Here is a 15,727-nt window from a genome sequence, read left to right on the forward strand (position 1 = left end):
CTATAACTTCCTGAAGGGAGGTTGTAGTGAGCTGGGGGTCGGCCTCTTCTCTCGTGTCATTAGTGATAGGACCAGGGGGAATGGTTTCAAGCTACGGCAGGGGAGATTCAGGCTGGACATGAGGAAGTATTACTTTTCAGAAAGGGTGGTCAGGCACTGGAATGGACTGCCCAGGGAGGTGGTGGAGTCACCGACCCTGGGGGTGTTCAAGGAAAAGCTGGATGTTGTGTTGAGGGACATGGTTTAGCGGGAGCTATTGGGAATAGGTGAACGGTTGGACTGGATGAGCTTTTAGGTCTTTTCCAACCTTGGTGATTCTATGATTCTATCATCCACCCGCCTTAATGCTGCATTGAACTCACATTAAGCATTCAGCACTGAACTGGGCATATCATTTCAAACTCACCTTTCCTGTGTCAAAACTCTGGATCTTTGTCTTAAACTTAAAAGATGGAAAGGGAATTTAGGTCCTAAAATGAAAAATAGTAATAATAAAAAAAGCAGCTAAAGGGTTTTTCACATCCAAAACTAGCAAGTAAGTAACTAGTTTTCCCCACTTTAAAAAATGTTATTGATTTATCAGCTTTCAGCTGAACAATGTCTTCTGCTGGGGGACACTGACTGGATAAATCTCTTGTATAACCAAAGATTCAGTGACACACTTCATGGGATACCTCCTCTGCATAGAGCAGATGAGCAATAGAGTGAATCATAAAATGGAGACTTCATACCAGGCAGAACAGAGGTGTGAAGTGCCAGACACTGGAAGGGTCCTTAATTCATAACAGGTATCACCTGTTATTAAAAAAAATATATATTTTTTTTCAAATGTAGGATGAAAGTTGCCCTATGAGGTTCTCTAGTCAACTCACAAAAAACGTGGAGCTACAAGTTGCTGAGCAGTAAATGAAGGTATGGATATCAAGTAAACTCCACTGAGTTTACTCTTGATAAACCAGAATTCTCCAGTCACTGGTTTTCAGTGGGAATCTCTTGTCTGTGTCTGATAGTGTCTGTTACTAAATAAACTGTATTTGTCCAGTTTCATTTAGAGCAGGCACATCCAACCTACAACCTGCACACCTTATGTAGCCCTGCTCAGCCTGCACTGCACCCCCCTCTCCCTCCCACCTCACCAAGAAGTGCAGCCAGTGCCATCAAACCTGGCTGATGGGTTAGTTTCACAAAGACAAGGTCACGTATCCCACTGGTTTTATGACTTTGTTTCTCTTTCTTGGGTCACCTCTGCTGGTGCAGGTTTTGGTGAGCACAGCATGCAGGCTCTTGTTCATTGCTGGTGAAAATGCACAGCTAATGGTGGTGATTGTATTGAAAAATGGTGTTTTGTAACTGTGAATTTTCTCTATCAAGCAGAGTTATTGTGCTCATTGTATCTGTTGTACTTTCCCTGGAAATAGATAGGAAGTGTTACTTTTGGAGCAACCTACATATGTGCTACCTCAGACAATTCTGCTTCACCCGGTGGGTCCAGGCAAGCCAAAAGGTTGGGTACCCATAATTTAGAGTTTTGGGAACCAACTTTATCATCTGCTGATTCCCTCCCTTTTAGCATTAGTCGAATTAATTTTAGTTTTATTTAGTTCTTAAGCTAACTCTACAAAAAGACTATCCTCAAACTCTTCAAAAATAGAGAAATAACCCAAACCCCAGGGGAGCACTGCTCTGGGGTGTCCTTGCTGCAGAAGGATGTGAGTCAGTCAGAGGCAGACAGCACACTGCGAAGGATCCATCCCAGCCCTTCTATGACAGCCGTGTACCAACAGCAGCCCAAGCACAGACTTCTTTAAATCTGCTCCTCTGGGGGCAAAGGTTTGTGGATTTGAACAGTTGGTCTGTAATAACAGGTTTCTTCACAAGCTGTGATCTTGTGTCCTGCATCTGTGGCAAAATTAAAGTTCTGTGCAGGAGTTGCAGTAGGACTTACGCTTGCAGTCCTGCAGTGTCTAAAAATGATTTTATCTCAATAGCTCTTGCTTTCAATTGATTTATGCCGTACTGCAGGTGGACTTGCACATAGCTGTGCAATGCTTCTTAGCAAGCTTGAGGAGGTCACTTACCTGGCCAGGAGGAGAACACAGTGTCCCTGCCCCAAGGCAGGTGATGGTTCCAGCAGGAGAGAGCTCCAAAAGGGAAGCAGAACAACAGGCAATATTAGTGTGTTGGTCAGTGAGCTCAGCATGCCAGGATCCAGGCATTGCAGGAAAGGATGCGATTTCATTGTGGCTGAGTGGTGGGGGCAAGTCAAGTATTCATGGCTCCTGAACTGTACAACGTGAGTGGTATTGCTGCATCCGCAAACAAAGGCATGTTCTGGTACTTTACAGAGCACCTTTGTAGAACATAAAAATGGATGCAGCTCAGCAGCTTATTGAACTTGTCATTTATGGGAAAGAGAAATCTGCACAGCATCTCTCTCTGGGGAAAGCAAACTGAAAGAAGGAGGAGGGTAGCTACAAGGGGCATCAGTGGAGCTGCCACCTTGGACTTCTGGAGGGCGGACTTTAGTCTCTTTAGGACCATGGTTGAGAGATCCATTGGGAGGTAGTTTTGGAGCCTGTCCCAGCCCAGGAAGATTGGGAATACTTTAAGGAAGTAATTTTAAAGGTACAGGAGATGGCCATCCCCAAGTCACAGAAGACGAGCTGGTGGGCAAGGAGGCAGGACGGCTGAACAGAGATCTTTGGCTAGAACTCAAGAGCAAAAGGAAAGTTTTTGGTCTCTGGAAGAGGGGGCAAGCTACTTGTGATGATTACAGGTATGTAATGAAGCTGTGCAGGGAGAAAATTAGAAAAGCCAAAGCCCAGCTAGAACTGAACTTGGCCAATATGATAAAGGGCAACAATAAATATTTCTATAAATGCATCAACAACAAGAGGAGGGCTAGGGAGAATCGGTTTGATACCGATGGCAACTCAGCGACTCAGGATAAGGCTGAGGTACTTAATGCCTTCTTTGCCTCAGTCTTTAATAATAAGACTTGTTACTCCCTGGGAACACAGCCTCTTGCACTAGTAGATAGGAATGAGGAACAGAATAGCCCTGCATAATCCACAGCGTTTAGGTTGGATATCAGGAAAAACTTCTTAACTGAAAGGGTTGTTAAGCACTGTTGAGTTGATTGAGTCCCTGTCCCTGGATGTGTTTAAAAACCATTTGGATGTGGTGCTCAGGGACGTGATTTAGCAGAGGGTTGTTTATTAGGGTAGTATGGTTGGGTCGTAGTTGGACTCGGTGATCTTTAAAGTCTTTTCCAACCTGAGCAGTTCAATGATTCTATGGGGCGAGTGTTTCTCAGCATCAGTTGTCTCTCATGTACAAGAGTATTCAGGAAGTGTTCCTGTTTTATGAGACAGCCCGAATGAGAAAGGATGGGCACAGCAAGCACATCCAATGCAAGGCTGATTATTTCAGGGTTTGATAGTTCTGTTACTTACTAAGTCACTCTGCCTGCCTATGAACTTCTCTTTATTGCCCTTCATAAACGTCAAGCCCACTTGATGTGGATACCCTCTCAAGTGGTCTAGTGATAAACTGCAAGAATAAAATTTTTGTCCTGCACCTTTTTTTTGCTGTTTGCCCAGAGGCTGAAAATTTTCTTACAACAAAACAGGACCAACCACTACTTGATGCTGGTTTGCATAGTGTAGATGAATTACTACTGTTTCTTTGGTACTACTTCACTTTTTAAAGTTCCTGCCTGATGCTAATCTTTGGAGATTTCTGGGGGCCACAAAGGTAGAACAGTTTGAATATGAATGGTGCGTCTGCCTGTCGGCTTGTTTACATCCCCCAGCCTCTCAGGACACCAGTGAAATGCCATTGGGCTGCTCTGAAAGCAGGGCCTAAGAATTCACTAGTAGTAGCAGGTTATACTTCCTCTGTGCTTACTGAAAGTATTGTTTCCACCGATGGTGAGTAATAGGGTGTTGTGCTACCAGTACTTAATTCACCTTCCTATGGACTGGTTTATATGTACTTATACATCTATTTTATGCTACATGTATACACATATATGTAAATGTATTTACACACGCATACCCAGGTATAGCTATTTCAGTGTTTATGTTTTTAATTCCCTTCTCAGTCTCGTCCCTAGGGCTCAGATTTTCTGGTACGTGCGGAATTTTTTAAACATTTATTTCTCCCTTCAAATGCATCAAAATTCTTAATAATGTTCTGGATACCTTGAACCATTATTTGCTTTTAAACAAGTTCTCAGTACGGATCGTGCTGCCTGCATTTGGTCCTCCAAATCTCCCATCCAACTGTCTGAATTATTTTAACTGACATAGTTTCTAATTTACTCTCTCCAGTTGAGAGAGCTCCCTGTAGCTTGTCTATTTTAGCATTTAATTGATGTATACTCTCACAAATTAAATTCTGTAGTGATCCATTTTGCTCTGTCAGTGAAGCAGTGATCTTTCCATCGAAGCAAGATGGCTCTTGCAGCACTGCTGGCAACCAACTGCTGGAGAGGCAAAACTCTGATTTCCTGCCCTGCGGCGTCACGGGGCTTCAGGGGCAATGGGTGCTGTGCCAGGGGACAGCTTTCCTTGCAAATGTGCAACATTTAATTAGGAAACCAAAGGAAAGCGAAGTCCCCCAAACTCCTTTTTGTAGCTGGAAAAAAATTGCTTTGCCTGATTATTTTGTACCCAAATGTGCTGCATAATGCTCTTACTGAAAATCTACATAGCAGGTTTTTTAGTATTCTCTTTTGTAAAACGTTATGCTGTACATTTTCGTTTTCCGGGATACAGTTAAAACTCAGTGTTTCTTCTGACAAAATAACGATATCCAAGTGGGAAACTTGTTATCTTTCCCATATAGGTCTGTTTTGGATAATGTCTGTAAAGTGTTTATGCACCACTTATTACTTTCCTGCTGGGGAGGCAGTTAAACAGTTAGTATCCAAATAATCAAGGAAGAGGTGTCGAAGAACCCTGGGGGTTTGGCACTGAGGGTCATGGTCAGAGTGCATGGTGGGGGTGGGCTGATGGTTGGACATAATAATCTTAGTGGTCTTCTCCAACCTTAATGATTCTATGACTGAACAGCCCAAGCTCAAGCTTCTATGGCAGTGTTAATCTTCTAACTTGCTTCCTTTGGAGGAGCTGGGCACTGTCAACCAGCTATAAGTGCCTGTCTCTAATATGTGATCATCCTCCGTCCAAACACTTCTTTGTTTTCTAACAGGAGAACAGCTTATCTAGTCTCAGTTCCCTTGTCAGTAGTTTATGTGTGGAAGTGCTGCGTAAGGATGGCACTGGGGCTGCTCCTTGAAAACCTGTCTGTAGCTATTGAAATTTTTGTTTGTCTGTGTGTGTGCTGTGGATCTGCTGGCCTCGACAGGGCTGACTGCCAAAAGGTGGTTTGAAACAGCCTCAGAGGAATGGCACCAGTGGGCTCCAGCTCTGCTGGTATCTCAGATGAGAGAGGTTTTAAAGCCTCTACATACATACAGAGTAATAGTTAGAAATTGTGAATGACTTCAGTTTGTTGCTGGCGGTGCGCTTCTTTACTAAAAATGAAATGGGACTTGTATTGATTTTGTAACGTTGCTTAGCTCTATGCATATTCAGTACTTCAGGTTATTAGGAAGTCTTGATTATCTGTGTTCGTTTTTGTTTGGCTAACTTTCACAAAACGTGATGTGGCAACTCCAGCAGTCATGTGTGTGTAAAATACCTGGAGGTATGGCTGAGGCTTATGCGTTTTAAATCAAGAGCATACAATTAAAATGAGAGAAGTTGAGCAATTAAGAAAAATTTGCATTGTGAGTCCTGCTTTACCTTCTACAAAACCCCATGTTCTCACATGAGACAGAAGTAACACCAGATCTGACTTTTACTATTGAATTGATGTTATGTATTTAGTATCTAACCAAACGGGTTCTGTTTCGAATAGCTCATCCCAGCCAACTGCTGAAGCCGTTCCTGCATACCCCACTCATAGGCATTTCTCTTGGATTGTTTTTTCTCTTCTGATTTAATTATTCTTCTACAAGATTTCTCTGCAGTTAAACGTGTGCTGAGAATAGAACTTGAAAGATCAGAGGCCCTTCTGTTTTTCTAATATAATAAATTGACAAATTTGGACTCTTCTAGGCAGTTGGAACCTGAAAAATCAACTTCTTCCTTTGGCCCACAAAGAGATTATAAAACGAATTCCTTTCTCGGGAAGATTGAACTTGATTGCCAAGTATGTCTTACCCTTCACAGCACCTCCAGATATTCAGCGCCAGGAGAATCCTCCTGCCCATGGCTGGCTTCTCCCTCCAGGACTGGCACACCACTGCCTGTGCTTATCTCCCCCCTCGCTACCAGCTCACCCAAGCAGATCTCACAGAGAGCTGCTGATCGCCATCTTCCCTGGAAGAACCTCACTCCGTGTCTGTTGGTCTCATTCCCTCTCTGGTTCTGCTTGCATGCCTTGGCTTCTCAGTAATACCACCTTGACAAAAACAGTGGGCATCCCAGTTGTTTCATCGGTTAAGATGGTGTGAAGCAGCCATGCCACTTCTTTAAAAAGAAAGAAAATACACTTTCTTTAAGGGAAAACCTAATTGCATAATTGGGAACTAATGAGCTGGTGAACAATCTTTCCTAATATTTGAGTGACATCGCTAACCATCGTTTTACTAAGAACAACTGTGATACCATAAAACAGATTTTAAAGCCAGTTGATAGGTAATTGTGTGTTGTTTGCAAGCCATGAGCTCTCGCCAACTGATAAAACAGAGGATATAGCCCGATGTGTGATAAACATTTCCTGGCCACTATAGCTTGCCATTGGAATGTTTTCTTTTGGCTACAGGTGAGGGCATAATTCACATTATCCTCTCGCTTCTGGTTGCTCCTCTTCTGTTTGGCAGAAAAGCACATGCACCAGGATTGGCAAGGGTTTTTTTATGCCCACTGCATAAGTATTTGCACACCACATCATATATGGCAGCTTTCTCTAAAGATGCTTAAAAAAGACCTAGAAGAAGTTAACAAATGTCCTTTCCATTTACCTTGGGCACTGTTTTCACACCGTAGGGTGAAAATTGAGACATTAGCATTACAAAATGAGTTGCTCTTAAGATACAAGCTGCTTACATGCATTTACCTAGAGAACACACCAACGAGGGATGCTGCATCTCTCGTTGCTTTCCGAACAGACTCGGCAGTGAATCTCGGTTCTGTGTAATGAGTTGTAATGTTAGTTATTCTAAAGGTACAGCACAATGACAGATTATTGTTGTTCTTATCTGTGTCGTAATTGAAAGTCCCTGATCATATTTTCCATTTTAAGCTTTGTCAGAACCTTGGACCTTAATCTGGCTCTCTGATTGACAGTGGCGGCCGGGGAGAGAGCCCTGGTATTGTTTGTGATAGCCGGGCTGCTCGGCGTGATTCAGCTCAGAGCATTTGCATATCCTTAAGTATTTCTTCTGAGAGGGCCTAAATCCTTCTCAAGTGTTTGATGCATTTTTTGAAATTCATTCGTAAGGTATCTACATGCACTAATAGTTCTGTATAATATTGCTGTGCATAATCTGACAGATAAGGCTAGTTTTTTAAACAAGGTATTCTTTGGGGATGTCATATTACATTCTGACTTATTCTACTGGGCGGAAATGTCAAGTACTTTGCAAAAGGATGCTTCAGTGTTTTGATTGAATTAGTATTCTTTATTCAGCACAAATTGTCAGCTGCAATAAAAGGTAATCGTATTGTGGGAACGTCTTTCAAAAGAGTTAACAGCAGGGCTTTTTTGTTTTATTTTTGTTCCTGGAGCTTTATTACATATAATCATTCCTCTGCTGCTGATGCCAGTATTAGACACAACGAGAGGAGATTCTCAGATGCATTTTATATGAGTTTGTCTGAATTGTTAAACTGTGAGCAGCACCTTTATCTTGGAATACTTCTTGAAATACAGCTTAGGCTTTTATCTTCCCTTGTCTAGCTTTTTATTTTCTTCCCTTGCAAAGTTTTATCAATATCTGTGGAACGATTGTTGTCCTTAATTTCAGAAACCTGCCACTCCTGATAGTACTTGTGCAGCACAAGCAAGAAACACCATTGGTCTGAAAAATATTCAGCCATTAGATTTGATCACTTTGATCTATTTGAACCCAGATAGCAGTTTGAAACATGAATTTAATGGCCAGTACTGTTAGATATAGAAAGATGCACATAGTTGAAACCCTCCTCTTCCATAGGAGGACACCTGCTCCGGTTTGCTAAAGGAGAAACGGCAACGTATTCCCACTTTCTTAAATGGATACCTGCTGGGGATGCTCGAGCCCTTAATGACTTAGGATCTCCTATGGAAGATCACTAATCGCAATGAAAGCCCTTTTTTCATTGCATTAAGCATGTCCTCCAGGAGCCGCCAGTAGTGGCTGTGACCTAGTTTTAGAAATGAGTTTGTCTCTTAAAAGGACCATAGCAATCCTTACTGCTTGCATACTTGAGAAGGGAATGATGCAGATTCAATCAAATCATTTTTGTTTTATGAACATGCAGGTTTTAGAGTAACATCTTTCACCTCAGTTCTGTTTCTTGGTTTGCTTTCAGGAATCTCCTTCTGGCCGCAGAAAAGCGCTCGCCACCAGCAGCATCAACATGAAGCAATACGCAAGCCCCATGCCTACACAGACAGATGTCAAGTTAAAATTCAAGCCTTTGTCCAAGAAAGTGGTATCTGCCACGTTACAGTTCTCTTTATCCTGTATTTTTCTGAGGGAAGGGAAAGCCACGTAAGTTTGTTATTTTTTTTTCCTTTGAAAAAACCACAACAGATATCCTGTTTCACATTGCTTTTCACAGAGCTCTTTCCATGAAGGGCTCTGTCTGTATAGAATGACAGAATTTGAGAGCATCCTGTAGCATACCTATCATTCCTGCCATGCTTAGTTTCTTGAGTCAAAGTCATTTCTTGCTCTGATTATCGTCTTATGCTTTTCAAAGACAAATAGCTTTTCCTTTACCATTACAGAATGTTGAAGTAACGGTATCTTAAGAGTATCTGCAGCTTTGAAAACAGCAGGAGTGTACGTTTGCATGCATGTGTGTACTCATCCAACAGTACCCTTAACAGACTGTAAGGGTATTTCAGAAAGAATAAAAGAAAGAGAGGGTGGAATCAGAAATAAGATTTTGGGTTGATCACAAGAACAGCCTGAGAAAAGAGTTAATGTGGGCACAGATTACCAATCCCCCGTTCACCCATCTGGTTCTGTCCCGTATTTCAACAGCCTATTGAGTGTGAGGCACACAGATTATCTTACCAGGTCCTATAACATCTCCTGCAATTCCAATCAGACTCAAGATGTCAAATGTTGGCTACTTCATGTGGCTGGAGAGTGGATTGTTTGTCACCCATTCCATTTTACTCTTCCCGTCTAGTGGAGACTATAGGAATGTGAGAAAGGCAGAACAAAAAGAGGCAGATTGGAAAACTGCTGTTCTAGTGGGCTTTACGTGCTTCTTTTTTCCCCCAGAAGGGGTAATGGTCTCATTATTTTGAGTGCACTTGCAGACACTGCCTGCTGTAATATATTGCACTGTAGCACCCTCAAATTGCTGCATAAACAGATTTCCAAATCTTTGTGTTACAGCACGCATTTTGACATTAAAAGTCTATCTTGTCTGCAGGCTTTGAAAGCCACAGATACTCTTAATATTACTGTTTTCTTTCACTGATTAACCCTTTGGGAACAGCATTTGGAATCATATCATACGAATTTTATTCATATATAGTGAATATAGATTGATACGTAAAATACAGACAATACTTTGAAGTATAGAGCTGTGGCTTAACGTGGCATTGCAACTGGAAATGTGAAGGAAGAGGTATCTGGCCTTGTAACTTTGGGCAACAACCAGCATCTATGAACTATAAACAGTAAATAGCTGTACAAGGCTTTTAGTGCTTTTTGGGGCTGTAAATTGTAAAAGCTGACCCATTTAAAATTGCACATCTCTTCTTCCTTTTGATATCAATTTGTTTCAGTCTGTGGACTGCAAGTCAGGTAGAGTGTAAGTTGGCAATAGGGCTTTAATATTGCCCTGAACCAGGAACCTGAAGAAAAAATAAGCTGGTGTTTGTGAAAGCATTGTTTTCTAGTATGTGTAAATAGAGGATGTCTTACCAGTCAGGTATGTGAACACATGAGAAAGTGTCCAGACTGATGAATATCTCCTACAAACTGCTGTAATTGTATAAAGTGAGACTCACTTTTATTTTAGGTGTTTTTTAAAGAAAACATAACAGCCTATTGCTGTGTGTTGCCAAAAAAACGTATTTCTAAAACACAGAGAAGAGGTTATAGAGTGTGAATACAAGCAGGGCAGTTAAAAAGGAAGAAATGGTGTTTTAGAGACCTTTTTGTTTCTTAACTTTACACAAGCGAATGGCATTCGAGATGGGAGGACTGACTGCTCCAAGCTGTTTGTTTTCAGTGTGTGAAAGAGCCTGCCTATCAGCTCTGTAGGACAGGTGACTCTGCTGATGTGACACTTTGTCCCTGTCCTTACAGAGTTCATTTAACCCATTAGTTATGAAACAGGAAGACAAAACCTTGAGGATTTTGCATGAATGGAAAGATCTTTGCAACTTTTTGGCAGTTTCCTGTATTACTCTTAATGCCTACAATAGAAGCACTTAGTTGTCCCATGTAACTGCAGGTTCTGTGCTGATTGCTTTGCACTCGAGTTCAAAAGATTGTCCCAAAAAATTTCTGATTATAACATTTTCACTTTAACTTAAAGAGACCAGGTAAGAGCTTACTGGTATTTCTGGATTGATCTACAGTTTGAAGAATCGGTTGTTAAATTAACTCTTAATACAAGGCAGTACTACTTTTACCCTTTAGAATTTTCTTAATGGAAAGCTTTTCCTTCAGAAATTAATATACTTGAGTGTTTTCATTTTGTTCTTCGGCTGTATTCAAGATCTGAGGTCAGAGACTTGCATGAAGAAAAGAAGGCATAGAAATATTTAAAGGATTTTTAATAATGCAGTAGCATCAGATGTGGTATTAACAGGCTACATTTTGATGCTTGGTTCAAAATTTATTGTTTAGGGATGAAGACATGCAAAGCCTGGCTAGTTTGATGAGTATGAAACAAGCTGATATTGGAAATCTGGATGATTTTGAGGAAGACAATGAGGAAGATGAAGAAAACAGAGTGAATCAAGAGGAAAAGGCTGCAAAAATTACAGGTTGGTTTTGCCACAATGGTGGTAAATTAGAGTTCTCCGTCCTAATTGCCAGCTGTGTCCCATGGATTTTATCCTTATGCTGTATTTGTACTTTCTTTTGACTCCAAAACAAAACAAGATGTGAGATGATTTGATTGAACATGAACCCATAACTGAACAGTGTTTAATTTGATTTAAGTTCATTAGTGTTTGTGTACTCAGGGACCCTATTTTCAGGAGAGAAAACACCAGGTAGGCAGCATTTTAGGGAAAGAAAGAACCAGTGTGAACAGAGGAGCAAGAGGCAGACAGAAATGGACCAATATGTGAAAAAACAAAAGGGAAGTGAAATAAGGAAGGCAGTTTGTGAAAATTAGGTACAGCATTGTTCAGCGTGGAGATTCTGCTCATAACATGATAACTCCAGGCAGTGTAGTGCTTTTGGCTGGGGTTGTCTCATGGAAGTGGAATCAAGGGACTATTAAGGGACTTCAGTGGGATTTGGCAGTGAGGCTGTTTGAAGTGAGGTGGTATAGCCACATCTTAACTGCTTGCTGCTGAAAGTGCTCGGTGTGGTCAGGTTAGCTGAACTAACCAACATAAGGTCAGGATGTGATAAATTATTGGTAGAGATCGTTATCTGGTGCTGCTCAGGTGAGTTCTGTAGAAGTTCTTAGTTTAAGAGAAGAATTAGGAAAAGGAACTTTTTGAGCCAGCCTTGGTGTTTGCCAGTGATCTTTTAAAATGACATAATAATGAGATCCTTCTCTAAAACGGAGTAGAGCATCCCAAGGAAAGAAGTGCACAGTCAAATCAGTTCTTCAAAATCCTGGGGAGCCTTGGTTGAGTATTTCGAAGCAGTAATTGCATTGCTTTTTTGAGCTGTTGTTGCAATTGAGGGACTCTGCCTGAAGCAGTTATTACCTAGTTATATTTACAGTTGTGAAAGGATGCAAATCTGTTTTCTCTATGCTTTACATATTCAATTAAAAGTTTTTTACCGTGATCAAATCTCTACTTCTGCTGTATTTGTGTGGTACACAGCAGATTGGAAAGTCAAGAATAAAATATGAGAGATAGTGTCTTCTTGGTCAAGAAGTGGTGAAATACCAGTCTGGCCACACTGAGATCACTCTGCAAAGCTTCTCACTCCTTTCCCAGCATAACTAAAATAATTGGGCTGCATGTTCAGAACAGCAAACAGAAGCACAGGCCATCCTGTAATCCCAGAGAGAAAAGCACATGAAGGAGGTGCTCCATAAAGTCTATGTAAACTGTTTTCAGGTGTATTTTATTAAGATATGCCTGTACACTGCTCTGAGGACTACTTCAGAAAACCTGTGCGCAGGGTAGTAAATGGAAAGCAGCAGATCTTGCTCCTCAACTTTATTGTTGTTGCAGTGCTCAGCATCTTAGCAAACTCAGCAATTCCTGAACAGGCAAAAAGCTCATGTAGATTGGCCTATTGCGTTTGCTGGCCTTTGGCTCTACATGGTGACCATCCCTGCAGTTAGATGGGGAATAGTGGGCTGTCTGACCTAAGTTAGGATTGTTCCGAGCCTCTTTCCTCCTCATACACACACTTGCTGCGTTCACACTGAGTGCAATGCTAAGACCTATCTTGAAGTTTCAGAGGCATTTCAGCTGTTCAGGTATTGTTGTAAAGGCCAAAATGTTTTAAGCAAACATTACACTTGCTCCTGGAGCGGCAGAAGCAGTAAATACTTCTGGAGTTACAGTATCTGCTTGTTGCTCAGCCCCTTCTGGTGCTATTTTCTGACCACACCGGGTGGCAAGGCTGAGCATTTTGTTGGTGGTCATGAAAGGAACCTGAGGAGGGAAAGTCAGCCTCAGACCTTTTCTTTTCATGTTGGCTGGCTAAATTTTCCTGTATGAGACAAGAAGATGGGTGGACTAGATCTCGAAGGAGAATGGACAAGAAGAAAGATGGAATGAATATTGAAGGAGAATGGTTTCCCAAGCAAATGGGAGAGCCTGAAACAAAGGCAGTAAACATAGTAAATAAAATAGAGAAGATCTGTTTCAACATGTGTTAAAGACAATGTAGAGGTTTCTTCTGATTTCACTGTCAATTGCAGTGACTCCTGTAGCAAATAGAACCAGTGGGAAAACTGATAAAACTCATGGAGGACAGCTCAGGAGCAGGGGAGAAGGGAGAGTGCTGTCTCGGATAGATGGAGGTAGGAAAATAGGAGCAAATATAGAAAGAAGGAAATTAGCAAGCAAAACTGATGTGGTGATGTAGTCTTTTTAAATTCCTTTAAAAGATAATTGTCTTCACAGAATCCCATGAAGTTAATTGAGGAAGTTACATAACCCTTTTGAAAGTTTGCTGCTCCCAACATTTTCTCATCTGTTGCCTTGTTAGGGTGTTGGCGGCCAAGCAGGCTGGAATGCCTTCACTGACTCAGAGTCCCCTGCAGCAAATCACTTTGCCCTGGTGTGCCTGTTTTCCCAACTGTAAAATGGGGATGCTGGCTGGAGCTCCTTCGGAGGAGCGATGGGAGGATTATGGAGTTCATTTTTGTAAGCGAGCTTTGAAAAAATAAAGTGCAAGCAGTAAAGCAGAAGGGATTATTATCTTTACTTTTGACTCAAGGTCTCACAGAAGTGTTGGATGACGCCATGACCGAAACACTGTCGTTCTCAAGCGGCAGCTACAGGCGGTGCTGCTGGTCTCTGCCACAGACACCATTCCTTTTGCAGGGTACAAAAATTGATGTTTTACTTGGGCCCAAAGTTACAATTTCAGAGATGAATAAAAGTATCTACACTAGGGGAATGAGACAGACCTTTAAATAGGGCCCTAGATGGTGCAGGTGAGTTAGGAAATGCTGCTTCTTTTCCTTGATGTGTTGCCTAATGCTGGGTAAGTATCTGTGCCTCTATTTCTTCAGCTGTGAAATTAGTGATGCAATTCTGACCTACCTCAAAAGCACTGTGGAATTTGATGTGGTCAACACAGGAGTTACTGCCATAAGGCTGAACTTAAGATGAGGCCAGAAGATGTTTTTCATTCAAAGCACCGCTTCCTTTCAAATAAAAATCTTGCTCCATCTCAGTTTTCAACGTCTTTGACAACATTTCTTGTGTAAATTTTGCACGCATAAAAACTGTATCTCCATCTAACTGTTCTAGTTTGCGTGAACGTGAAAGTGACGTTTGTAGCCATGAAGTTCAAATATTGAAATACTTCAGCTTCTCTACCCCTCCCAGAACCTGTCCTTAGTGTCAAGTTGAAGATGGGACATTCCAAGGCACTGAAGAAATGTGGCTCGTAACTCACAAACCTAGGCCGGTAATAAATACACTGTTTCCCTTAATGTTTTAATTGCTACGCTGAAGTTAATAGGTGCGTCCTGCTCCATCTGCCCAGGAGCAGGGTGGCTCTCCCAGGTGCCACATGCACTGAGCAACATGCCCATGTGTGACCTGTTGCAGGTGCCTGAGTCCCAGCTTATTTCGAGAGCAGGCTTCTGCAGGGCAGTATGTGTAACCCTTCCTTGCCATTTGAAAAGCCATCCCTCTTGTGCTGTTTTCTGATACCTTTACTCTTTTTTTTTTTTTTTTTCCTGGTAGTGCCACGCTGCTTTAAAAAAAGAGCAAGAGAAAAGGAGGAGAAACACCTCTAGTGATTTATAGAGCATACTTGTTGAATGAGCTAATATATGCTTGTAGATAGTGAGATATATAAAAAAGATAATATAAGGCATAAATCTTCAACCTACTGTTTCCACTCTCCAAAATATGACATAAACCATTTAATATTGTAATGAGAAACACTGCAGTGCATACGGGTGTTTAGGTTGGCAGATGGGACCAGGTGATTCAGACCACATCAAAGAATTCCCTCTTTTAAAGCTCAGATTTTAATTTGTTATTTTCTGACAATATAAAATTGAATCGTAATTGTTGTTTTTTTGGTGTTTTTTTTTTTTTCTTCACATGCTGGGATAATAAATTGTACATCATGTCAGCATCTCACCCTGTTTAAAGCTGGTAATTTGTTTCTACTAGCCTTTTATAAGGTTGGTTCTGTTTTATTCGAATACAGGAAGGCTTTTTGCCTTTGTGTATCTTGTGTCTTAAAAACTCTCAGAAGACAGTATGACACTGTTCAGGAGTCTGAGATGTATATATGATTTATACTGAGAAAGCCAAGCTTTTGGGGGCAGTTTGGTGTTGTTTTAGGGCATTAGTCTTGTTTGCCAGAGTTAAAAATAAGGAAGCGAGGATGGTGAAATTAACTCTGTGTAGACAGCCATAAGTGTAATCTCATCTAAGTAGATTGTGCTCCATGATCAGGAATGCTGGTGAGGTGTGGTGAGGAGGAATTCTGCTGTGGTTTGTCATTGGTAGAATAGGTCTTGTCCAAAAGATACTGGCAGCAGAGATCATTTACTTGGTAATTTGCAGATTGGCATATCTTTGCATAGTGGCTGGAAGATAAATTTTTAACCATGCGATTGAGAGGCATTGAGGTTCTGGA

At 41.4% G+C, this 15,727-nt stretch overlaps 1 protein-coding gene across 14 annotated transcripts in view; it reads left to right on the plus strand.

Annotated features, from left to right (window-relative positions):
* Positions 1 to 15,727, plus strand: part of EHBP1 (EH domain binding protein 1) — a 196,780-nt gene that overhangs the window by 66,289 nt on the left and 114,764 nt on the right. For all 14 annotated transcript variants that reach the window (XM_042879901.1, XM_042879910.1, XM_042879927.1 and 11 more), the window contains exons 6-7: positions 8,589 to 8,770; positions 11,099 to 11,238. In XM_042879901.1, coding sequence (XP_042735835.1) covers positions 8,589 to 8,770; positions 11,099 to 11,238 — 322 coding nt within the window. The remainder of the gene's footprint in view (positions 1 to 8,588; positions 8,771 to 11,098; positions 11,239 to 15,727) is intronic.

The sequence above is a fragment of the Lagopus leucura genome, unplaced genomic scaffold, assembly GCF_019238085.1.
Source record: "Lagopus leucura isolate 7727_CA_CO unplaced genomic scaffold, USGS_WTPT01 Super-Scaffold_73, whole genome shotgun sequence".
In the NCBI taxonomy this organism is placed as follows: Eukaryota; Metazoa; Chordata; class Aves; order Galliformes; family Phasianidae; genus Lagopus; species Lagopus leucura.